The 27,008-nt window shown below is 45.3% G+C and overlaps 2 protein-coding genes across 2 annotated transcripts; both read left to right on the forward strand.

Moving 5' to 3' along the window:
• The first annotated feature begins 215 nt into the window (after nt 1-215).
• LOC136652469 (vomeronasal type-2 receptor 26-like) lies at nt 216-12,706 on the forward strand. Its single transcript, XM_066629412.1, has 7 exons — nt 216-232; nt 2,459-2,655; nt 4,247-4,355; nt 5,732-5,894; nt 8,052-8,279; nt 9,160-9,286; nt 11,796-12,706. The coding sequence occupies exons 1-7, from the start codon at nt 216-218 to the stop codon at nt 12,704-12,706; spliced, it is 1,752 nt and encodes a 583-aa protein (XP_066485509.1).
• A 3,395-nt stretch (nt 12,707-16,101) lies between these two features.
• LOC136652470 (vomeronasal type-2 receptor 26-like) lies at nt 16,102-26,044 on the forward strand. Its single transcript, XM_066629413.1, has 4 exons — nt 16,102-16,195; nt 16,880-17,121; nt 24,626-24,752; nt 25,284-26,044. Exons 1-4 carry the CDS (start codon nt 16,102-16,104, stop codon nt 26,042-26,044), a joined length of 1,224 nt encoding a protein of 407 aa, XP_066485510.1.
• The last annotated feature ends 964 nt before the right edge of the window (nt 26,045-27,008 follow it).

Genomic DNA, 27,008 nt, shown 5'->3' on the forward strand with positions numbered 1-27,008 from the left:
CACCTGAAAAAAGATGCAGCCAAACTGGTGCGGGTGCAGTAGAGAGTGATGAGGAGGATCAGAGGGCTGGAAAACAAGTCCTATGAGTAGAGGCGCTTGTTTCCAGTGAGTATGATAGCATTATAGCCTATGGGCCCAATCCTATCCAACTTTCCAGTGCTGATGCAGCCAAAGCAAGTGGAGCATGCACTGCATCCTGTGGTTGGGAGACAGTCATGGAGGTCTTCTCAAGGTGAGGGAATATTTATCTCTTTGGGGTTGCATCAGTGCTGGAAAGTTGGATAGGACTGGGCCCTAATTCTTGCTGAACCCAATGAGCTTACTTCTGAGTACAATAAAGAACACCTTTTTCCAGTGCTTTTTTTGTAAAAAAAAAAAAAAAGTGCAGGAACTCACAACTTGTTAATCTTTTATTTATTTATTTATTTTAAACCATTTTTTTACTGGAGAAATAAAATGCTTCCCCCCTAAAGATGAACTTACTTCTGAGTAGACATGCATAGGATTGGGCTGTCAATCTCCACATCCCCTTCCCCCTAGCTACTTTTTCTACACATGGGGAAAAATACTGTACAGGTGCACTTGTAGCGTGTAGTATGTAGTGTGGCACTACTTCGAGGAGAGGAAGCAGTGAATGGATTCTGGAAAATGGCTTACATGAGTTCCATGTAGTAAAATTACTCTAAGCAACTGTGGGAGTAAGAACAAAAAAGGAATTCTTACACGAGAGGGGTCCTTAGGTGCACGTAGAAACAGCTACGTTTGCAAACAAGCAATTAAATATGGTTTAATGCAGGTATCAGAATACTCTGTGTCTTTGGGAAGGCACTTGGCATGCAATTGTATGTTCTCTGCTGCCCTGAGCAGCTGCTGTGCATTGCTGGAGAGGAGCTGCAAACGCTGGCTGGCGGAGGGCATGCTTGTGGGGGAAGGACAAGGAGGATCTCTGGCAAGGCTGGACAGCACGTTGTACACACGTAGAATTGCTTTTCACCTGCCCTTAGCATGCAAAAACGGGTGCAGATATATATCTCTGCCAGAATTAAGAGCCCAAGTAAGTCTCGTTCTAGTCAATGGAGCTTACTCCCAGGAACGTGCCTAGGATTGCAGCCTAAGAGCCCAATCCTATGCATGTCTACTCAGAAGTCCACTTTAGTGAATGGGGCTTACTGTGGATAGGATGGCAGCCTCAGGGCCCAATCCTGTGCCTGTCTACTCAGAAGTCAGTCCCATTAGAGGCAGTGGGGCTTCCTCCCAGGAAAGTGTGGACAGGACTGCAGCCTCAGAGCCCCTCCTCTGCCTGTCTCCTCAGAAGTCAGTCCCACTAGAGGCAGTGGGGCTTCCTCCCAGGAAGGTGTGGAGAAGACTGCAGCCTCAGAGCCCTTCCTCTGCCTGTCTACTCAGGCTGCAAGGCTATGCACCCTTTCCCAGGAGCAAGCCGCATTGAACACAATAGAACTTACTTCTGAGTAGACATGCATATGCTAGGGCTCTCAGGCTGCAAGGCTATGCACCCTTTCCCAGGAGCAAGCCCCATTGAGCACAATGAGACTTACTTCTGAGTAGACACGCCTAAGCTCATGCTGCAGATTGGCACAGAGGCTGCACCAGCCAGCTTCCTTCCCCTCCTCCTCTGTCAAGCCAGTACCTGGGCGTTCCATGGGTGCCGCAGCCTGTCTCCCTGGCTGGCTGGCTGTCCGTCCTTCTCCTTGGCATTGGCGCATGTCCCCCGCACCCGCCACCAGCTTGGAAGCTACGCAGGGAAGCAGAGCGCAGCGGGAGGGGAGGCAGGATGGGCTCAGGCGAAAGCTTGGAGGTGGGGGCAGGAGGGGGTCATTGTGTGGTCAGACAGGGCCAGGTGCCCGCCCACCCTGCACCCCCCAGCACCCACCCAGCAAATGCCTCTGTTTTGCTCCCCCCCTCCTGGAATGCCTCTGAAGGGGAGGGGCCCCTGCAAAAAGGTGCCAGAACTCCATCCCCCCCGCATTCCATTAGAAAAAAAGCCCTGCCTTTTTCAAAGGACTCTCCCTATGAGGAAAGGTTGAGAACTTAGTGTGTTTGGCCTGGAGAAGAGAAGCCTGAGGGGGGATGTGATAGTGCTCTTCAAATACCTGAAGAGCTGTCATGTGGAAGAAGGAACAAATTTGTTCTCAGCTGCCTCTGATAGTCGGAAAAAATCCAGTGGGTACAAACTGCAAGAGAGGAGAATCAGGCTGGATGTCAGGAAAAAGTTATTGATGACCAGAGCAGTTCAGCAGTGGAAGAGATTGCCGAGGGAGGTGGTGGGTGCTCCCTCACTGAAGATCTCCAAGCAAATGCTCGGCAGTTACCTTCTGGACATACTCTGGGAGAATCTCCTGCTACAGGCAGAGGGTTGGACTGGAAGACCTTGTGGATCCCTTCCAACCATAGGATTCTGTGACAAAAAGGCAATTTAAGATATTTCACCTCCACATAGGATAGAGACAAGAAATTACCAGCATACCCTGGCATTGTTATTTGCTGTTGAGGAGATCAACCGAGATCCCAATCTCCTACCTAATGTCACCCTGGGCTTCCACATCTATGACAATGCCTTTCAAGCAAGATTACGCTATGATAACCTTCTGTCCCTTTTGTCTGGAAAAGAAGACAGCTTCCCCAATTTCAAATGTGGTAATCAACCCAAGATTTCAGCAGTCATTGGAGGACTCAGTTCTGAAACGGCTATCCAACAATCCACCATGCTCAATCTCTACAAGCTTGCACAGGTAGGAATGAGAGGCACGCAGCACCAATTTATCAGGCAACATGTGTGTTCTATTTGATGCATCACACTTGAACACACACAAAAAATCACACACAAAAGGGTGTCAGGAATGCAACACTCCTTTGGCAGATCTTTCACGTTCTCAGTGGCATCACTAGAATTTACATTACCTGATGTGGCAGGCCAGCACGTCACCCCCATGACGGACCTCCTTCCACGCAGTGGGCAAGGCAATGACCAAGGTGGGGCACATGGTGATGTAGTATTGCCACACCCCCACTGGTTTTTTAGCTATACCTTTTGATAGAACAGATATTTCAACATGTTTTTTTTTCTTTCTTTCTTTTTCATTGCATTCTGCTGTAAATCACACATTGAATGGTATCTAACATAATGGTATTTTTCCTACAAATAGCGATTTTAGCGATTTTGGTCACTACTGTTGTCATCCCCCTGAGGGTGTCACTTTACTTATTGGTTCCATGCTGCGTCATAATAACATCCCATTAGCTCTTTGAACAATCAGTCTCATTAGTCCATTTTGAATTAAGGAAATGTACTTTTTGGGACCCAATTGTATCCAGTTTTCCAGTGCTGGTGCAGCCGTGCCAATGGGGTATGCACTGTTTCCTGTGGTGGGGAAGCATTTCAAAGAAGCCTCCTCAAGATATGGGAACACTCGTTCCCTTATCTTGGGGCTGCATTGTGGTTGCACTGCTGCTGAAAAGTTGGATAGGATTGGGCCCTTTGTTACATAAGACAGTTGCATTTTTGTTTTCTGGTTTTTTGACCATAACATTCGATAGAGTGGAGATATTTCACCCTGGTTTTATCCATTTTATCAATGTGTAAATTACACATTGAATGGTATGTAAGATGTTGGTACTTTTCCTATAAATCACGATTTTAGTGATTTTGGTCAATAGTGCGTGTCACCCCCCAAGTGTGCATCATCCAGTGTGGCCTGCATCCCTCCATACTGCCCTAGTGATGCAACTGCATGTTCTGGACCTGTGGAGCATTTTGTAGAGGTCATGTGTTTCTACATTCGTTTTTAACTGTTTCCTTTTGTGTGCCAATCTGAATTGCATCAGGTCCAGGATAAAAATGCATCCATACTAGATTACATATTTAGGATTGTTGAGTATTGGTCCCATATTAAGTGCTGGCACTCCAGTGCAGTTGCATGGTCAGGCAAATCTAGACCAGTGGTTCCCAAACTGATTTTTGGTGGGTTGCGAAGAGCTGGGCAGAGCCTCCAATAGAAATAAAAATATATGATACAGCTATAGAAATACAAATGCAGGCATGATCAGATAACTATTGCCTCAAGCTCTGAGGCTATTCAAAATTCCGATTGCTGCTAATTGCCCTGCAAACAGCTCAGCTCCTGCAGTTTGCAAGGAGCTGAGGTTTGGCAGTTTGCAAGCTTGTGTAACTATAGGGAGTCAAATGTCTTAGTTGATGCCCCCTAATAAAGAATTCCAAAAAACTCAGAAGAAGAAGAAGAAGAAGAAGAAGAAGAAGAAGAAGAAGAAGATGATGATGATGATGATGATGATGATGATGATGATGATGACGAGGACGATGATTTCTGGGGAGAAATGTAGGAAAGGAAGAACAACCATTCATTCAAGTTCATTAGGGTTGCTTCATTATGAGAAATAGATCAAGTTTTTGTAAATAAATAAACAAATAAAAATATTATTACTTGTAAGTAAATAATAAAAGTATTTTTTAATTTTTTTTCTAATTTTGTTTTTAGTCTCATAAACCTAGGTGGTTCCTGATAAGAGTGTCATTTTAAAAAGTGGATCCAGATGCTAACAAGTTTGGGAATGACTGATCTAGACTATAATAATGAACTATTCAATAATGAATAATGAATATATAAACAGTTCATTATTATATTCTAGATCAGTACATATATAGTCTAGATCAGTACATTTATACTAATATATATATGGATGTGTGAGTACTTATACTTCTACAATTTCTTATCTTTCTGTTAGTCAATTTGGACTCTATATTTTATATTCATTCCTGACTGAAATGGTTTACCACAGTAAAATTAATATCAGAAGCACACACAGAAAAAGTAAGTGAGAACTGTTAAACCATCAACAGTTAGACACTTAAGCCAAATACAGGTTGGGTCTCATTATTCACGAGGGTTCCGTTCCAAGAACTCACATGGATGGCAAAAAACGCATTAAAGCAAATCAATTTAAAGTATCTTTGCTCTGGTGATTTCAAAACAGACTTGATGACCTTTGTAATGCACACAGAGGCCATCAGTCTCTCTCCAGGCTTCACTAGGAAGCAGCAACCCCTCCCTTTACCAGGAGTCCCAGCAAGGGGGAATGAATGGAGAAGGTGATAAAGTTGCCATTGAGCCTTCTTTCAGGGGGAAGGGAGGAGTGAAGCCTGCAGAGGATGATTGATGGATTGTCAGCCTGCTGCCCTCTCTGGCATTATTAAATGACTGTTGTACTTTAATTTAAAGGGCCCTTCTCATCAGCTTTGACACAGAAAAATCTGTGGATACTTAGGTTATACCTGTAATCACTTGTATGACTGTCTCTATGCAACAGTAAAAAGCAGTTTTTTAAACTGTGATTTTAAAGGGGTGCATTTTTCCCCTTCTCCGGGGATCAGCACATTCCTTCTCATTTGCAGGGGCCATTCGTGTTGAGTCAAATCTGTGTATAAAAAATCCGTGTATAACAAGGCTGGACCTGTATAAGTTAAACCATCGATGGTAACAGTCACTGAAACAAAGACCTGTTCTGTTTTGCTCAAGACAAAAGTTTTAAGTTTAAAGCTCAGCAAAGGGGGAGATCTACTCACCTTTCCAGGGGAAGGGTTTCATAGTATTGAATCCACAGCAGGGGAGCTTTGACCAATGTTCTCATCAATGATGATGATGGAATAGATCACAAAAGTTCTACCTCTTCCCCCCCCCCCCCATCTTCAGCTCAGCTATGGCTCACTTCAGCAAAGATTGAGAGACAAAACTCAGTTCCCTTTTTTGTACCAAGTGGCCCCAAATGAAGATTCACAGAGTGAAGGGATAGTGAGGATCTTAAGATATTTTCAGTGGACGTGGATTGGACTCATCATTTCAGATGATGATAGTGGAGAGGTGTTTGAACACCATTTGAAATCACTGCTCAGTTGGAGTGGCATCTGTGTTGACTTCACAAGAAAGGCCCCATTATTTTATCTCCCATCTGGTAGCATATTTATATCCACCATGGATTTCAAATATGACATTCCAATAGTTCTTACTAAGACAAAAACCAATGTGATTGTTGCATAGGGGGATGCACAGTCCATGAATGGTTTACAAATGATTATGAATGTCTATAAACCATATAAGAGGTCACCCTTGAAGAAAGTTTGGATCACAACAACCCGTTGGGACTTCATTTCAACCATAATTACTGGGGATGCAGATTTCAAATCCTTCCATGGCTCCTTGTCCATAGCAATCCACAAAAATATGGTGCCAGGATTTCAAAAGTTTCTACAGACTTTTAACCCTTCCCAGCATGGAAATGGTTTGTTCATGAAAAGTTTCTGGATTGCTTTGTTTGGCTGTTGGAATGAAAAATCTGCCATGCCCGTACCACTCTGTACAGAGGAAAAAAAGTTAGAGACTCTTCCTGAGACTGTGTTTGAAATGGACATGTCTGACAAAAGCTACACTATCTACAATGCGGTCTATGCCTTGGCACATACATTACATGCCATTCATTCATCCAGGCCAAGAACATCGGTAGAGACTTCCAAATGGAAACTTCACACCATGCAATCATGGGAGGTAATGACGGAACTGTGTTTATTGCGTTATTGAGACCTTCGCGAGAGTGTGTGGATGTGTTCAATGTAAACAGCAGTTGGCTAAGATGCTGATGTGCATTGGAAACATGATGAGGAGTTTAAATCTTTAATGTCACTGTAGCCCAATCTGGATTGACCCTCACTCGGAAAATATTTGTTGCAGGGATGGGAGGGATAGTCTCATTCCCTCTTAGCTGTTGGCTAGTGTTGGTCAGATCTGCCGAGGCTTTGCTGAACTTTACCTCTGCTTTCCTATCAGTCATTCAATCTTGTCTTTCATGTTTTGAATACTCTAGGTGCATGCATGTTGTTGTTTTTTTGCAAATATGTGTAACAATTTCTTAAGTAAATGCAGCAAGGTATGAATGAGTGAACACTGTATTCCACGGGAGCCAGGAAGTAGCCAGAGGTCTCTGCGTCTCCTTCCCCCAAGGAAAGCCACAGGCCCCGCAATGGGACTTCTCATGTCTGCACTGGATATTTTGTTCGTGCAGATGAGAAAACCTCCATGTTGGGCTTTGCAGCTCAACTCAGAGGATAGGATCAGGCGGAAAAGAGCTCTGCCAGTGCCATCTCCCTCTTGGGCTGGTCACTCACCCTGCCCCACTCTCCCCCACCCCAGAACAACTCCCCCTCGCCCTGAAAAGCTCACCTTTGGGCTTACATTTGGGGGCTCCTGCAACCTTCCCATTCAGTGCTAAGGCCAAGCACCGACGCGTGCTGATGCAGCACAGGTGGCCTCTCCACCCTGGGTACTGCAGACATTCCTTACAGCATGTTTGCAACACCCAGCGTCGGTGCGGAATCTTAGTGCCTGTACTCAAATTACACAGGATTGGGCCCTTAAACCAGGATCTCTGAGCAGCTGTTCTCAGACTTCAGGGTGGAAATTTTGCTAGTGAGTCTTCTCTGTTCAGCAGAAGAGGATGTGATAGTTGCACTGAGGGCTCAAACCTACCCAGATTTCCAGTGCTGATGCATCTGCAGAGCACTGCTGAGGTACCTTGTGGAGGCCTGTGTGACTACTCCCCCACTGCAGGAGGCAGCACACACCTTGTTGGCATGTCTGCCTCCATGCTGGTACTCTGGATAGGATTGGGCCTAGCCCCCAAGAAAAAAGACTGCAGTCTAGGCAAACTAACACATCAACTGTTTGAATCCTTCTCATGTTATCGCCTGAATGTGCTTCAGTGAAAGAAGGGATTCAGTCTCCAGTGCAGGAATTTACATTTGTGGTATGGTATTTGTGGTATGGAAATCTTTTCATAATTGCAAACACTTGCTGCAAGGGAGTGGCGCCAGGATGCAGGGCTCTTGTTGTCTTGCGTGCTCCCTAAGGCACCTCGTGAACTACAGAAGCTGGACTGGATGGTCCTTTGGTCCTGATCCAGCAAGGTTCTTCTTATGTTCTTATGCTCTGGTTTTATAAATCCTGAGATCTGATCTTCATTTCCAGCTTCATCCATTTTTGAGAACAATTCATTTCAACAACAATGCTGGGAATGAAGTGTTTTTCAGTGAAGGCATGGAATTCTCCACTGGATATGACATTCTGAACTTCATCACTTTCCCAAATAAATCCTTCATCCGAGTGAGAATTGGGAGGATGAATTCTCAGGCCTCCTCCAACCAAGGGTTCACCATTAAGAAAGAGACCATTATTTGGCCTAGCAGCACCAACCAAGTGAGTGTTTCAGATTCTGATTTCCTGTGGAAGCTATTTTATTTCATCCACGCCTCTGGCTCTCTGATTTTTCCAGTTCAGGTTGAGTACCCCTTATCTGTAATTCAGAAATACAGAATATTCCGAAATCTGGAACATTTTTGAGCGTGACTTCTTTCTCCTAAAGAAATAAAATCACAAACTGTGTTTCCTGCACAAACCTTGTTTCGTGCACATAATTATTTTTTTAAAAATTACCTTCAGGCTATTTGTGAAAGCGGCATATGAAATATCAATAAATTTTGTGTTTAGACTTGGGCCCCATCCCCAACATCTCTCACTATGTATATGTAAATATTGTGAAATATAGAAAAAATCTGAAATCCAAAACACTTCTGGTTCCAAGCGCTTTGGATGAGGGATGCCCAACCTGTATTAGTACCACAGAACTGATTTCAGCACATACCACATGGACATCTTGTTTCCTGTTAAAGGTTAGGCCAGCCATTTTCAACCACTGCACCGTGGAACATTGGTGTGCTGCAATCTGTTTGCAGGTATGCCTTGGGAGTGCCTTGGTCATTTATTAGTAGGGCAACTGGAGGATATGAGCCCCTCTCCACTGGCAGTTTGGTGTGCCTGGTCAATTGTGAAAAATCTACTGGTGTGCCTTTAGCGCCTTCTCAGTGTGCTGCGAGATTAAAAATGTTTGAAAATCGCTGGGTTAGGCTTTCCAGAACATATCCTTAGCCCTGGCCTAGGATGTACGGATACCTTCTTTTAATTTATACCCATAGTTGTTTCTGTGATTATCAAAATGTCAAACTTTGGGTTATGATGTGTGTACATGTTCTGATAAGTGACGCACAATTTAACTGCGCTGTCTCCGTATTGTGATCAGGGGTCTCCACATTCCGCATGTTCTGAGAGATGTCAGCCTGGATGCCATAGAAGAGCTCGTGAGGGAGAACCAACCTGCTGCTATGACTGTTTGAGATGCCCTGAAGGAACCATTTCAAACCAGACAGGTCCGCCATTCAGGAACCTCAGAATATACATGGGGACACTTGATAACTGTGCTTTTGTCCTTCTCCTTTTCATCCCTGGCACTGAAATAGACATCTCAGGGATTCATAGTCACTGCCTCAGTTCATGTCTGGCTGTGATTTTAATCCAAACCGTACCAGATGCTGCCTTAATGCACCAGCAAATCCCTCCCCCCTCCTATTTATTTATTTTTCAGGTTTTCTACCACCCTTCTTCCATGGGGCTCAGGGTGGTGCACATAGTTCCTCCCCTCTTTTTGTCCTCACAACAGCCTTGAGAAGTAGGTGAGGCTGAGCGATAGTGACTGGCTCAAGGTCACGCAGGAAGCTTCTTGACTGAACAGGGATCTGAACATAAAAAGACCTGGTGTAGGTCCAAGGACATGAATTGGACAGCAGGTAGCCTATGAAAACAAAAGAAAAAAGTGGTTTTTTTACCTCCCCTGAGCTGTCTGGTTCCCCCTCCCCCCCAGCCCATAGCATGGAGCGTGCTCTCTGTCAGCAGTAGTAGTGTAGTGAAGGCAGGGCCAGGGGATTCAGGGCCCTGGGTATCACACCTTGAGGGGTGTCAAACCAGGGGATCATTCACAGGCATTCAGAGTGATTGAGGGCCACCTTGCCACAGCAGTAGCTTCTGAACCCACTTTGTGGACACTCAGGACTGTTACGCACTGCTGTGAGCGGCTGATGGCTTTTTCGCTTTCCTCCCTCCTTTTGGAAGAAAAAAGGCCAAAGAAGCCATTGGATGCTCAGATTGGCACACAACCACTCTGAGTGCTTGCAAGAGGGGTTGCAGGACTCAGAATGGTGGAAAAAGCAGTAGGACGCTCAGAGCGGCACTCAGCCTCTCTGAGCATGCTGTAACCTGGAAGTAATCGGCAGTGATGTCATCATGTCAGCACAATTGCTTCCAGTTCAGGTATGTCCAGGAGGTGACATCGCGAGTCAGGGCCTCGGATACCAAAGGGGCCAACTACGCCTCTGGTCAGCAGCACTGCCCTCTCTGGACACGGATGGGCAGGAGGTCTGGTCTAGAGGGTAGAGCCTCCGTCTGCCTGAAGATAACATCCACAAGGTCGCCAGTTCGAGGCCACTGGCACCGTGCGACCTTGGAGCAGCTGACAAGCTGAAGCCGAGCAATTCCATCTGCTCTGAGCGTGGGAGGATGGAGGCCAGAATGTGAAGCCAGATCGGAATGGAACAACTTGAATGTAGTCGTTCTTGAAAGAAAGAACCTTCTTTGAAATTGTAAAAATCCCTATTTAATAGGATTTAATAAAGCCTGACTATGTAAATCGCCTTGAATAAAGTCTTGAATAAAGACCAAGAAAGGCGGTATATAAATACCTGATATATATATATATATATATATATATATATATATATGCGCGCGCGCACACACACACACACACACACACACACACACAGAGCCACATAGATTTCTTATCAATGCCAGATACAACACTGAGATGATGATGCAATCTAGGTTGGGAGACCATGATAGAAGACTTCTGCCCTAGGTTTCATGAGGTCTCTTCTCTTAACAGCCGCAGGAAGTCCTCCTGGAATGGATCTCATCTTTTGGGATGGGCACATCAGTCACTCTTGTCTCTTGAGCTGGAATATTTCATTTCAGCTGCTCTGAACTGGAACACCTTTGGGAGTGATACACAGGCTGCTTTTCCATGACTAGGTGTCTCTTTGCTTGACTAGATGTCTCTTCAGCCTTGACAAAGCTATAAACACAGTATAGTCATCTGGTTTTGAGATGTCCCTTATTGTGACTGGTTGAGCCAAATGCCAACTGCTTTCCTTCTGCTTCTGCACACCGCTTCACCGACACTCCTCGCACATGCACCAGTTTTTCTAATTCCCATAGTATCAGGAGGTAGCAGAATATTTCAAGGGAAGAGGGTAAAAAGTGAGAGAGTGGTAAAAAAAAAATATGACCTTGTAAGTAGTATCCATATCTGTTTAGGGTCAGAATAGACGGTCTCTTGGCATAATGGATACATTCTGCAACCTGATAACTCCTTCAGTAAGGTGATAATTTTCAACTACACCCTGGGCCCATGAGGTAAATTGTACATGTGCACAGGTTCAAAATGGGAGCCCAGGAGCCAAAGGAAGGGGCCTGACAATTTCCTGGGGTTTTTCATTTTCCAGCCTCAACAGAACCCATGTGGGGTGGGTGGGTGAAGGGGATACACCATACTTGGGCCTGGGGTGAAAAGGGGGGTCTGCCTGGCTATTGGGGACCCAGAAATTTCCTGTAATTCAAACAAATTTACATATATTATGTAGACTAGCATTCACATTTTGTGTAACCCTACATAGTTTTATATATCCTAATTCACAGAAATTGTAATCCAATCAGGGTATGAATTTATGATCCAATGAAGAAAGGAAGGAGTTCAAATGATATCCCGGCAGGGGAGATCATGAGGATTGGGCCCTCAGTGAATGGCATGTGACTGTCTTCTCTTTTCAGATGCATCTCACTGTGACAAATGCCCAGAAGATGAGCATCCCAGCAAGGATCACAGCCACTGTATCCCCAAAGTCATCACTTATCTAGCATACGATGAACCTTTAGGCACTGTTCTGGCTTCCATTGCATTGGTTTTCACTCTGCTCACAGCTGTGGTGCTTGCAACTTTCATCAAGTATCGGGACACTCCCCTCGTCAGAGCCAACAATCGGGATTTCACTTACCTTCTACTCATCTCCCTCTTGCTCTGCTTCCTCTGCACCTTGCTTTTCATTGGACAACCAAGCAGGTTGACCTGCCTTCTTCGACAGGCTGCTTTTGGAAATGCCTTTTCTCTTGCTCTTTCTTGTGTGTTGGGCAAAACCATCACTGTGGTTCTTGCATTCGCAGCCACAAACCCAGGAAGCAAGATGAGAAATTGGGTTGGGAAAAAACTGCCCTTTTCCATTATCCTTGTTGGTTCTATTGTTCAGGTTGGCCTCTGTGTCATCTGGCTGGGCACCTCTCCTCCATTCCCAGACCTTGACATGTTCTCCCAGCCTGGTCAGATCGTAGTGGTATGTAATGAGGGCTCAGGCACCATGTTCTATCTTGTTCTGGGCTACATGGGCTCTCAGGCCTTCATTAGCTTCATGGTGGCCTTCTTAGCCAGGAAGCTGCCTGACACTTTCAACAAAGCCAAGTTCATCACCTTCAGCATGTTGGTCTTTTGCAGTGTGTGGGTGTCCTTTTTGCCAAGCTACCTGAGCACGAAAGGGAAATACATGGTGGCTGTGGAGATCTTCTCCATTTTGACCTCCAGTACTGGGTTACTTCTTTGTATTTTTGCTCCTAAGGTGTACATTATTTTGTTTAGGCCAGTCATGAACATCAGGGACCAATTCTTTAAGAAAAGGAATTCTACTAAGTAACTCATTAGAGTAGTATAAAGGCCCATGGCAAGGGTTGGCGGTTCTTTTTGGTTCCAATGAAGAAGTGAGTCCAATCCTAGGTTGTCATAAAACAGCTTTATTTATCAACAATCTGAGAGCATCAAATTACAGGAGCACTTTCAGGCACAAGACTTATAAAACGCTAAGTGACCCACCAAGCCAGCAAGGCCCAGGAGCAAAGAATTGGCTGAACAGAGGGACTTATATAGGCAAGGCTATAGGTTACTAAAAATATCAGCACAATGAGCAATAACAGGCTAATTGAAATCAAAGTGACATATGTTGCTGAAATACAAACTATGCATTATTACTCTTTCCAGAATTCTCCTCATTAAGAGGCATCTTATCAAGCAGGTGCAATCAAAAGATTGTTGTAGGCCTTAGTCTGGGAAAACACTATGCATTAACAGCCCAATCCTATCCACACTTTCCTGGGAGTAAGCCCCATTGACTCTAATGGGACTTACTTTTGAGTAGACCTGCATAGGATTGGGCTCCGGGTCAGCTGTAGGTCAGGTCATTTGCATTTGGACCCAACTTCTCAGCTTCTCACGGGAATGTTACAGGGATTTCCAGCGAGAATGCAGACAGCTTTCAGAAAATGGAAGGCAAGGGGAGAAGATGGCTGCCAGGCCTTGCACCTGCCATTGCAAGTAATTTGGAATGTTAGCAATCCCCGCTCAGTCTGTCATGTGATGATCAATATTAGTAAGTCTGGGCTCTTCCAATCGGGGTGCTCCGTGTCCCCTGCTTCACTTGAGAATTGGAACTAATTCTGGAATGAATCCTGAGGTATGGGATAGTCATTTGTACTATAACCCATTCTCTGGTTGACTTCTTGGCAGTGGGTGCAGCAGAGTCAGTCATCTTACAGATTCATGTACCTGTACAACTGCCTCACTAGTTTTTAGGAAGAACATTTTCAAAAACCCGTAGCACTGTTGGAGACAGAGTCTGCATGTTGAGTGCAGTGGAGTATTGGGTCAGCTATGCGTGTCTTATTAGGGAATCTGCAGCTGTGACTTTTTGAGCTCAGGTTTGGGGATCATAGAACTCCCCAGGGGACTTCAGAGTCCACCAGAAGTTGGAAATTTGATTGAGTGAATGCGCCAGAAAGTCAGATAGCAAGTGACTTTTCACCCCCAAACTGTTGATGGAGGCTACTGGGGTCTTCTTCAAGCCATACCTATTGCAGCAAGAGACAGTACTTTTTAAGGTGATGGAACTTACGACTTGGGGCAGTTGCCCTTGCTAGCTCCTAGTTATAGGGTGGGGAGACATGTCCAGTGTTTCATTACAGGCTGAACATTGATGAAAGATCAGAAAGGATCTTGAGATACTTAACAGAAAAATAGGAAATATTGGCACAGCTGTAGAAGGCAGCTACTTCCTAACTGTGCTCATTAAACTCTATTGGAATAGTCCCTGGCTGTAAGTGACAAGGCATACAGCGTCTGCAGTATAATAGCAAGCCATCTTTGCAATGTCAGATTGGGGCTGTGGCCGTGCTTGGTCTTGGGAGAAGGGGAAGGCTCCCTGCAGATTTCAGGATGCCTCCTTTCAAAACGAAGCAGCCGGTGTCATGTCGCAGTTGGGTTTTGGAAAGGGATAGCATGAGGCAGAAGGATTGGTCAAAGAGGCCCAAATAACTTCTCCAGAGACTTCTTAGCTCAGGGGTGCTGGCTGAGACCCCCATAAGTAACTACAACAAATTCAACCTCCAAAGCTTCTTGACTTGTTAAGCTGTGCATGATGCAGTTTGGAGCTTCCTTGATGCCACACCACAGGCTGAAGTGGCATCGCCTGGGCTGTCTGGTTTACCTCACCTGGGCTGTCTGGTTCCCCCTCCCCCCCAGCCCATAGCATGGAGTGTGCTCTCTGTCAGCAATAGTAGTGTAGCTAAGGCAGGGCCAGGGGATACAGGGCCCTGGGTACCACACCTTGAGGGGTGTCAAGCCAGGGGATCATTCACAGGCATTCAGAGTGATTGAGGGTCTCCTTGCCACAGCAGTAGCTTCTGCAGCGTGGACACTCAGGACTGTTACGCACTGCTGTGAGCGGCTGATGGCTTTTTCGCTTTCCTCCCTCTTTTTGGAGGAAAAAAGGCCAAAGAAGCCATTGGATGCTCAGATTGGCACACAACGACTCTGAGTGCTTGCAAGAGGGGTTGCAGGACTCAGAATGGTGGGAAAAGCAGTAGGACGCTCAGAGCGGCACTCAGCCTCTCTGAGCATGCTGTAACCTGGAAGTAATCGGCAGTGATGTCATCACGTCACCACAATTGCTTCCAGTTCAGGTATGTCCAGGAGGTGACATCGCAAGTCAGGGCCCCGGATACCAAAGGGGCCAACTACGCCTCTGGTCAGCAGCACTGCCCTCTCTGGACACGGACGCAGACACACACAGAGCCACACAGATTGCTTCCAGGTCTCTTCTCAGACCTGGACAATTGCTTCCAGGTCCAGGACAATTGCTGATTGTCCTGATACTACCGAACTACCTAACTGAACTACCAAACTACCGAACTTCCGAACTGATACTACCGAACTACTCTGTCTGAATAGTAGACAGAGTAATGGAGAAAAACTAATAAAATCACTTTCTTGTGCTTCTTAAAGTTGCTTTTGCACAGCAGGCTTTGAAAAGGGTGACCCAAATGCATGTTAGCTCCACTTTCCCAAGAGACCAAATGGAGCCTCCATTTGTAGAGGTGGAATATTTTCTGAGTACAAAATATCAGGGACAAAGGTAGAGCTCTCAAATTCAAGAACTTGTAGTTTGGGCACTGTTGAGCATCTGGCTAGCCAGAGACAGGATGCTTGTCTTCACACCTTCCAATGAGAAGAAAGGCCTTAACCGAAGTTACTACACAAAATCTTCCTGCATCTGCTCTACAACACAGAGTATCTGAGAAAGAGGCAAAGAGAAAGAGTGGCAATTATCTCCCCTATAATTAACAGTTATGTGATTAATTCCCTGCCATGCAAATCCCCCTCCCCAGGGATTTTGAGAAGCAATTTTCCAGGGTCATAAACAAAAAACAGATTCATCAGTTGTAGAACGTAATCATGAAATGGCATAAACAGTGGTGTTTCTGATAAATGCTGGCATTACTGGGCTCTGCCATTACCAGTCTTGAATAACCTATAATATGATGACTGTGTTCAGTCTAACAGATAGATTATGCCTTATCAATTTCTGTAGTTGCTTGGAGTGTGCATGAAAGCTTCACGGCAGAAACAGATTGCAGAGACCTAAAATGCTGCTCCAGCTGTTGTTTCTACTGCTGCCCCAGGCCATCAGTGAAACCTCAGATGAAGTTTGTGAAGCAACAACTGATAGATATTCACGTGATTATTTGAAGCCAGGAGACCATGTCATTGGTGCAGTTTTGTCTGTACAAATTGTTACAGATCGAGGAGTGTCCTTCACGTACTTACCCCCCAATCCTGGTTTTCATAGAGCCAGGTAAGTTTGCATGTATGTAGGAGGTTGATCATCATAGCATAAGCTTCAGCATTTCAGAACCAAACTTAGACCTCAATCCAACCCAATTTACCACTGCTGGTGCAGCCAATGGGGTATGTGCTGCATCCTATTGTGGGAAGGCAGTCACAGAGGCTTCCTTTATGTAAGGGAACATTTCTTACCTTTGGGCTGCATTGGAGCTGGAGAGTTGCATAGGTCCTAACCAGGTCTACTCAGAAGTAAGTCCTATTTTGTTCAATGGGGCTTAGTCTCAAGAAAGTGTGGTTAGGACTGCAGCTTTAATGTCATAACTTTAGTCCTGACTGTGGTCAAGCCATGCACACTTTCACAAATAATTTCTGCGACAGTGACAATGAACCAGAAATGGAAGACAGTGACAATGGAAGAGCAGACTTGCACAGATAACATGAGAGTCTTATGTTATCTTCCTAACATCTTCCTCTTCCTTCTGGCAGCACCTAAGCTTCTTTGTTCTTCAACATTTCCCCCAAAAAACTTTACATTTGCAACTCTCCCTGTGCTTTGCGAACTGGGGGAGTGTGGGGGGGGGGCAGGATGGGACTACTAATTGGCTACTAACGTAAGCAATTGAAAACGACTTATTTTCATGCAGGTCAGAGATAAAGAATTACCAGCATGCCTTGGCTTTGCTATTTGCTGTAGAGGAAATCAACAGGGATCCAAGCCTCATGCCCAATGTCACTCTGGGCTTCCACATCTACGATAATGCCTTCCAAGCCAGATTAAGCTGTGATGTCCTTCTGTCCCTGCTGACAACGGAAAAAGACAGCTTTCCCAATTTCAAGTGTGGAAAGGAACCCAGTACGTCAGTAGTCATTGGAGGACTCAATTCTGAAGCTTCTATCCAGACAGCTACCATGCTCGATCTCTACAAGATTCCACAGGTAGGGGTTTGTGGGACGAAGCATCACCAATTTACCATTGACACACAGTTTCCACAAACTACAATAGTCTCTCTCTCTCTCTGTCTCTCCCTCTCTCCCTCTCTCTCTCTCTCTCTCTCTCTCTCTCACACACACACACACACACACACACACACACACAAACAAGGTAGTGTTACATGATGACATAGACTATGAAAAACTCTCTTGGGCTGGAATCCTATGCACACTTTCCTGAGAGTCAGTTCCATTGATCTCAATGGAACTTACTTCTGAGTAGACATGCATAGGGTTGTGCAGTTATTCAGGTTTTCCTGTTGGAGTATTCTACTATAGCAGTGATTTTCAGCCTTTTTCATCTCACAGCACACTGATAAGACACTAAAATTGTCAAGGCACACCATCATTTTTTTTTTTTTTTTGTACCAGTCACACCATGCTGCTGGTAGGGGAGATCACATCCCCCAATAGCCCCACTAATGAATTACCTCCTCTAATAAATGATCCATCAAACTTCTGTGACACACCAGAGGACCATTTGTGGCACATCAATGTGCCGCAGCACACTGGTTGAAAATCACTATAGGGTTCTACAGGTACTATAGGGTTCATATTTTTTGGGACTATGTTCCAGCATCATTTACTCTTCCAGTCTGACTCCTCCTGAGTCTAGAATGAGACATGCTGAAATGCACACTCAAAGAGATATTTAGGATTGCTGAGTATTGGCTTCATGTTTAGTACAGGACCAGGTCATACGCCATGCAAAGCACAACATTGCAGCTGTGTATTTAACTATATCCAGACCATATATTGGGAACTCCCTTCCTGCTTTCTTTTGCATAGGATGATGGGAGTAGGAATCATAGCCTAACAGAGTTTTCAGTTAACCATTTTTAATTCTCTTTCGTTTCAGTGAGTTGAATAGAGTGATGTAGGCTATTCAGAAGAGTGTAAGTGAAGATTCTCAAAGGATAGCTCTGGGGGAGGGGATGATTCCCAGTGGTTCCCAGCGGTATCAGCGTGTGCAAGATCCTAACTCCATTCCTTCCCCCTTCCTTCACGCTTACTCTCCTTGGACTTGTACCATAAAAAGAACTGGCACAGATCCATGGAGATCCATTGAGGTAGCAGAATCTTGCTGCAGTCTAAGGGAATAAAAGGCCCATCACTTCAAGGAAGACTCTGGATTCACCCCTCCCCGGGTCGGTAACACTTTATTGATGCGACTGCATTGGCAGAAGAGGGGATTTGGGTCAGATTGGGCGGTAGAACACTGAATGTTCAACAGTGGCCAAAGTTAAGACTTATAGCTCAATCCTATTGGGCTATCCCTGCATGCTCTATATTCACCACACGTTCCAGTTGTTGCAAAGATTGCCATAAGGCATGCTAGCAGAGTCAGCTCAGGGTCTCAGTGCAGAGAAGATGACCAGATAGCACTGATGCACTACCAGCCAGCAGTAAGCTTATTTGGGGCATGGGGAGGTGGGGAGGGGATGGAATAGGGCAGAGGGAGGGAGATCCTTTGGGTAGACCAGGCCTGGAAGGGGGGTGGAGATGATGGCAGACTCTGCCACGAAATCCAATGCTCCATTCTGAGCTGGCAAACCCAACATGTTTCTCCTCAGTTCTGTGCCCACTCAAGGGTGAGTGCAGATCCAAGTAGATCCATTGGGACTGCCATAGGTCAACACAGGGTATGGGAATGTTTGTTCCCTTACCCCGAAGATACCTGCGGCTTCTTCCCTGGCTCGACAGGATACAGTGGTAGCCATTTTGGCACTGTTGTAGCCCCGGGTGCTAGGGAAGCATAGATTTGGGCCCCTATTTAGCCACAGTTTGGCAAAAGAAGCTCAGCAAAGAGATGTATCTTCTAAGCTCTCTGTGGAGAAGTTTCCATCGTTTTGGATGCATAACGGAAGAGCTCTGATTTCTAGCAAGGGTTGTTGTATCTTTCTGTAATGAATGAAGTCTTGTTCCTCCTTCCACCCCATTCAGTTAAGTTATGGCTCACTTCACCAAAGACTGGGAGACAAGGTTCAATTCCCTTTTTTGTACCAAATGGCCCCAAATGAAGCTTCTCAGAGTGAAGGAATAGTGAGGATCTTAAGATATTTCCAGTGGACCTGGATTGGCCTAATTGTTTCCAATGATGATAGTGGAGAAGAGTTTGAACGAAGCTTGAAATCCATGTTCAGCTGGAACGGCATCTGTGTCGCCTTCACAGAAAAGATGCCGTTATTCTCTCTCCACGGCTTAATTTCATCGTTACACCATTTGATTACTAAATTGGAAATGATGCCATTTCTTATTAAGACGAAAGCCAATGTGATTGTTGTATACGGGGATGGAAATTATATGTATGGTTTGCAAAGGGCGCTATATTTTTATGAAAATATCACACCATTAGGGAAGGTTTGGATCACGACTCCTCGATGGGAAATAACTTCAAAGTCATTTATCCTTGAAATAGATGTCAAATCCTTCCATGGATCCCTGTCCATAGCGACTCATAAAAGGAATGTGCCAGGATTTGAGGACTTTCTTCAGAGATATAATCCTAACCAGCAAGAAGAGTCTGAGTTTATGAAAGACTTCTGGTTTGATGCATTTAAGTGTAGGAAAAAAAATTCTTTCATTCAATTACTTTACTTTCAACGCTGTACCGGGAAGGAAAAGTTAGAGACTCTTCCTAGGACTGTGTTTGAAATGAGCATGTCTGACCAGAGCTACAGTATCTATAATGCAGTCTATGCCTTGGCACATGCCTTACATGCCATTCAAACATCCTGGCTGCAAATGTTGACAGAAACCCCTAGTTGGGAACTTCAGACCATGCAGTCATGGGAGGTAACTATAAAAGTCGTGTTCATTGTATCATTGGGGCTTCTTCGAGTAAATAAAATAAATAGCAAATGAGTAAAGTAAATAGCAGATGGGTAAGATGCTAATCTGGATTGGGACCAAGTTGTGCTGTTTAAACTTTCAATTTCACTCTGACTTGGCTCTTCCAGACTGGTATTGTTCTCATTGCTGGCTAGCACAGATCACTTCTGCTGAGTTGTTGATTTTTACTCCTGAATTTCTATCAGCCATTTGGTATTTTCTGTCATTTTGCTCACTGTAGCATATTGAATTCTCATTTTACCAAAAGGTGCAACAATTCCCTTAAAGAACATATGGCACAATCCAAAGCAGCCGTTGGGCTGGCACACAGACTTGTGCCAGTCACTGAGGGCTGCCTCCAGCGCCATTGTGCTGGAGGAAAGGTAGGTTAGCACTGGCTGAGTCAGGCTGGCATGGGGGCTTGGGGAGGGCAGGCGGGAAGGAGGCATTCCGGAGTGGGCGGAGGGCTGGCGGGCCTGCGGGTGGGTCGTGGACGAGCAGGAGGTGGGGCCTGGATTCGGCACTTTGCCAATTCCAAAGTCCTGGGTGACCTGGCGCAGCAGTGGGTTGCTCGGAACTGTGCCACCTCTTTAGGTGGTGCAGATCACAGTAGCCCCATTGGGGCTGCTGCAGTATTACCTGGGGTAAGGGGACTGTATTCCCCTTGCCCCAGGCTGAGCTGCAGGCTGCCCCAACTCTACTCTGGATGTGGGACAGGCCAGTTGGCCTCCCCATTCCAGCGGTGTTAGGATTGGGCTGATAGTGAAGTATAAGAGATGCAAGTGCTTGGACTTTCTCAATGTGGGTGAGAGAGAGAGAGGAATGTGTGGTGTTGGGTGGCAGCTGACACAGAACCGCCCTGTCAGAGTCTACTGATAATTGCCACAGTTTCCCCTATGATGGCACAAGTTCTCCAACTGCTTACTTTGGAGAAAGTGGGTGGAGAATCCCCCCCCCTTGTAGAGGGGGCTGCAATGATTTTCTGTGGACTCCAACAGGCAGTTCTGCCTCACCTGACACCCCACAACATACATCCCTGGTGTGTGTGTGTCTAAGTGTGAAAATTTGCAAAGAACTGAAGTCAGGAACATGGAGAAGTTTTTTTCAGAGCTTAGGGAGGAAATTCTGTAACGGGATCTTTTGTTTCTCTGGAAAAGAGAAGTCTTGTAGCATGAATTCATCTTGGATAAAAAATGCAAAAGGGACTAGAAATCTTAGGGTGTGAAAAATCCTTCCATGCCTGCAAGCCTTTGCCCTGGCTGTGGAAATCCTGACGAGTGATCTTCCCATCTAGCTTCACCCATTTTTGAGAAAAGTCCATTTTAACAACAGTGCTGGGCATGAGATCTTTTTCAATGAGATCATGGAATTCAACAGTGGATTTGACATTCTGAACTTGGTTGCTTTCCCAAACAAGTCCTTCGGCCGACTGAGAGTTGGAAGAATAGATTCCCAGGCTTCCTTGAACCAAAGCTTCACTATGAAGGGAGATGCCATTATCTGGCCCGGCAAATTCAACAAGGTGAGCGATCCAGATTCCGATTCCCTAAGTAATTACTTTTTCTTTCACACCTCTGACTCTGATAACCACTTTTCCACTATCACTGCCAAGGCATCTCACAAGTATGAAGTTACTAACTTGTATTGTCAGCAACTGGCTCTGTTGAAAAGATTCTGATGAATATAACAAGAGTTGAGGGTGCAAACTCCAAATAATATACAGGGGGGGCTGTATCAGCAGATCCCATATCCAGGGTTTCACGTATCCAAGGAAATGGGCAACCCCATTCACCCCCCCTTCAAGTTCCTCGGGGCATCTCCTGTATCCATGTTGGGTTCAGGAACAGGACTCTTGCCAATAAGGGGGGGGGGTGCTTGTACAGAAGCACCCTAATTCTGGTATATGGTTGTTGGCTTAGCCTGCAACTTAGATCACAGATACCACATTCTTTGGTCCTTGCCAACTTATTGCTGCTTACCTAAGGCTGCAATCCTAGCAGCACTTTCCTTAGAGTAAGCCCCACTGAACAAAAGAGGTCTTACTTCTGAGTAGACCTGGTTAGGATTCTGCCCACAGTCTGGCTATCAGCAGAGATCAATGTGTTAACACCCCAAAATACTGAAGCAGAATCTGAGCTGAAATGTTCCTGCCTATTTTTGTACCCCAGTCTTGAGTTAGTCTTATGTTACACTGTATTCTGTCCTGAACCCCTGGGGGCTGGGGGATAAGATTAGGCCCTCAGTTTGGCTGTACTTGTCGTAAGAGGTGACTAAACAGCCACCGGGTAGATGGGACTCATTAGCCTGGGAAGGCAGCTCATCTGAGAGAAGGATAACTCTGATCCAAAACCTCCACTGCCTTGGGGCTACATCCAGTTATGGAAAAGGCTTCAGGAGTCAACCTCGAGGCAAAATCCGGAGCTGGAGTCCCTGAGGTAGTTCATGGCCAAACACAGTCACGTTCTGGCAATTCCTGCGACGCCGCTGGAACCAACCGTATTGGCCTCTGCCTTTCCATTGGACCATTTCAGCGACGTGGAGAGGGGGGATTTGCTGCATGGGTAACTGTCTATCCTCCATATCTACTTTACCCAGGCTTTGCGCACTGGAGAGGACACTCTGTTCCAGAGCCACTATTCAGAGCGCAATACCATAGTCTTCCGAGACTGAAGGATGACAGCAACAAATTATGTCCTGGTAAAATAATCCTTAGCCTGCACCTAGAAACCATTACTCACATTCCATTCATTGTAGGTGCAGTCTGTATACAGTACACATAGATTGTAGTTTTGTAAATCAGGTGCATCGATTCATGCACCTGAACCCAGATGAATATGTTCCTAGATATATGTTGTATACCTGGGTACAGCATAATACGTTTGTCATTTCAGACAAACATTAAACATTCCAAGGATGGGGGTTGGCTAATTCTGTTTCATCTGCAGTGGAGTGAGGCTAGTTTACAGGACTCCAAGAATCTACATATATTCTGCTACAGGGATTTGGAAAATCTGTGCATGGCTGGGCTGTCTGTTTTGAAGGCAAAACCAGAAGAGGTCATAGTTAGGAAGAATAGCTTCCTAACCATTCTGTTGTGTCATCTGGCTTTAACTCAGTTCTGCCCAGCCCACAGGTGTACACAGTTGGTCCCTGTTGCAGAAACAATGGGCAGAAACAGCTTAAGACGGGCACCATCAGAATGAGGGCAGAAAGAGACATTTTGAAATGAAATTTTTCTTGCAAGATTCCATGGGCTAAGTGGAAGACATTGCCCCAAATAACTGTACAGCAGCCCTCCAATAAGGTTCCTAAAGCAACTGTAGGTATTTCATTTCCATTTATGTTTGTAAACGTGGAACTTTTTATGTGCAGGGGTTTCGTTCCCTGAAGTTCCACAATTGGGGAAATCCACGTTGTGCCAAATCAACCAGAAACACGTGATTTTACACAAATTACAGCCTCAGAGCCCATGTCTACTCAGAAGTAAGTCCCATTCTAGTCAATGGGGCTTACTCTCTGGAAAGTGTGGAGAGGATTGTAGCCTAAATCTAATGCTTGGGATTGCTGGGAAGACTTGCTTGCTGGGCTGTTTTGCTTATGTAGGCTACACCACAGAGAGCCTGCAGGAGCTTAGTCTGAAGGAGGGGGGAATTTGGCAGAGGGTGCCTGGAAAATGTGGGTTTTTTAAAGCAATCCCCCTCTGTTACTACTGTGTGTGTGTGTGAGAGAGAGAGGGAGGGAGGGAGAGCGATCCTCTTTGCTGCACCACTTCTGGCTACAGGGGTTTCTCCCTTAGCTTCCCCTCTCCCCACAAGATTCTCACTGATTTTTTTGGAGTTTTCTGCGCTTGCCTCTTTGATGGCTCAGGGGCTCCAAGGAGTCTTTCTGTTCCTGCGCAAGGTGCTCAATCTTCAGAGCCTCTTCCATGGCTCCAGAGCTACTTCTATGGCGATGCATCGCACAGATTTTTGCAATGTTTCTGTACCTTGAAACAGAGGCAGACACCAGCACGGGGCAAAGGTGCGTGCGACTTTGAATTGCCCCGCCCCATTCTCGTTGAGATAAAGCCGCAGATAAAAAAATCCGTGTATAAACTGTTGTACCTGTATATCATTTTAAATGACAGGGCCATTGTATCCTGGATAGCTATGCCCCAGTCAAACCCATGCTGTTATTGGACATTTGTGTCTGTTGTTTTTGTACCCTGAACATTTGTGTCCCAATATAAGTATACTTATATTTGATGTGTTTTTTTATTTTTATTTTTAAAACACCAAGGTAGAGTTAGGGCTGGGATAAGAGGCTTAGCATATATAAAATGGGGGTTGCTGCCCAGTTATATTTAAATACAGGTATTTATACAGGTATTTTGTTTTTTGCCCAGCTTTGGTGGGATGCCAAAAAAGGGACACACACACACACACACACACACACACACACACACACACACACACACACACACACACACACACACAAACACAAACTAGATGTGACTATCCAGGGATGACAATGACCGGAATACATTTGACCAAGGCACAATCAACATAGGGTACGATGTGCTTAAATGCACAGGTACATTCAATAAGGTTAAACTGCATTTGCTTCACATTATGGTCAGAAGTTGCCACATTCTGCCTGCTCGGAGAGATGTCAACCTGGATACCACAGGAAGGCTCGTGAGGGAGAACCATCCTGCTGCTATGACTGTCTGCAGTGCCCTGAAGGGACTGTGTCAAATTATACAGGTAGGTGACTCAGGAGCTTCAGGAAATATATGGGGACATTGAATAAAAAAGGGGGTTACCCTTCTCGTTGGCATTCTTTCAAATTTCTATTTGACATCATTTTTCATGTAGTAAAGCCTCTGAGTAGCACCATTCCTGGTCCAGAAAGGGAAATCTCAGTGAGTCGACTAGCAGAAACTGGCATGTATGTGAAGCACTGCTGGGGATGTGGGGACCAGTAGGCCTTATACTGGTAGCAGCACACCACAGACAGGTGAAGAGGCTGGCATCCATGGCATGACAGCCATGCCTCATGGTCCCCTGGCATATCACACAGGTGGGATTGGGTCACCAGTGGGTTGAAAATGTCACCGATCTTCTCAAATTGTCTCCTTTTTTCAGATGCTTATCACTGCGACAAATGCACTGTAGGTAAGTATCCTGTCAAAGATCAAAGCCACTGCATTCCTAAAGGCATCACCTACCTGGCATATGATGGAATTTTAGGTCTCAGTTTGGGCTCCACCGCACTTGCTTTCACTCTGCTCACAGGCTTCGTGCTTGTAACTTTTATCACACATCGAGACACGCCCATCGTCAGAGCCAACAATCGGGATTTTACTTACCTTCTGCTCATCTCCCTTTTGCTCTGCTTCCTTTGCTCCTTCCTGTTCATCGGACGACCTGGCAAGATGACCTGCCTTCTTCGACAGCCTGCTTTTGGAAATGCCTTTTCTCTTGCTCTATCTTGTGTGTTGGGCAAAACTATCACTGTCATTCTTGCGTTCACAGCCACAACCCCAGGAAACAAAATGAGGAAATGGGTGGGGAAAAGACTATCTACTTCCATTATCTTTGCTTTTTTTATTGTTCAAGTTGGACTCAGTGCAATCTGGCTGTGCACTTCTCCCCCATTCCCACACCTTGACATGTTCTCTCTACCTAGGCAGATCATAATGGTATGTAATGAGGGCTCAGACACCATGTTTTACCTTGTTTTGGGCTACATGGGCTTTCAGGCCGTCATCAGCTTCACCATAGCCTTCTTAGCCAGGAAGCTGCCTGACACTTTCAATGAAGCCAAGTTCATCACCTTCAGCATGTTGGTCTTTTGCAGCGTGTGGGTGTCCTTTTTCCCAGGCTATCTGAGTACAAAAGGCAAATATGTGGTGGCTGTGGAGATCTTCTCCATTTTGGCCTCCAGTGCAGGGCTGCTCCTTTGTGTTTTTGCCCCTAAAATGTACATTATTTTGTTGAGGCCACATATGAACACCAGAGACCAGTTCTTTAAGAAAAGAAATTATATGAAGTAATTCAGTAGAGCAGTCTTTCCCAAAATGTCTGTCGCAAGCCACTATTGTGTCAACCTCACAAGCTCATGTGAGGTGGGTCCTCCTGTTCACACTCGCATCCAAATAACTCCAAACAGGAGCCATTCCAGAGGCATTAGTGACCCTGCAGGGTTTGTCTGGGTCACACTAGGCCAATGACCCTCTCTAGTTGCCTCCACGGGCCTCCGAATGGCCCACACAAGCTCCCAAAACTTCTAGTTTGCCTTTGAAAACTGGAAGTGGCTTTTGGAGGCTTCTGCAGTCCATTTTGGGGCCTGTGAAGGCCAGTAGAGTGGGTTGCCAGCTCGGGGCAACCCTGAATAGACCTTCCAGGCACCACTGAGAGCATCGCAACCCACCATGGAGGTTTGTTGTGGTACCAATAAGATTGGGAACCGCTGTAGTAGAGCATTTTGTAACACAAGCAATCCTTCCTTAGAAACTAACTGCAGAGAAGGCAGCAATAGGAGCGAGCCACTTTATCTAGACAAGAACAAACTGAATCACTTTTCATCAAATTCAAAGTGATCAGGATCACTTGGCCATCACCAGTCAGGACAGGCTTATCTCTAAAGTCCAACTCTTAAGATGGAACTCAAGAGGAATTCATCTCAAATCTTGCTTTATGTCATGTGCAGAAACATGAGAACATGGGAAGAGCTAATATGTTTCAAGCCCCCTCCTCATTTGCATAAGTGCAGGAGCACATGGTAGATGACCTTTGACCTATCACACAAATGCATCATGGGGCAATTTTTTTTAGGTCTTGCATGTACACACATGCAAACACACCTGTCTCTTTGAAACCATGGGGAGGTACCATCCAACCATCCTACATATTATTTCTAGAAACATACGTAAAATAAATAATACTGTGTAACACAGAAAAGTTTATGTTCAATTTTTAATGTTCTACAATTCAGAGGTACTGATTAAAATGGAAATC

The sequence above is a fragment of the Tiliqua scincoides genome, chromosome 5, assembly GCF_035046505.1.
Source record: "Tiliqua scincoides isolate rTilSci1 chromosome 5, rTilSci1.hap2, whole genome shotgun sequence".
Classification (NCBI taxonomy): domain Eukaryota; kingdom Metazoa; phylum Chordata; class Lepidosauria; order Squamata; family Scincidae; genus Tiliqua; species Tiliqua scincoides.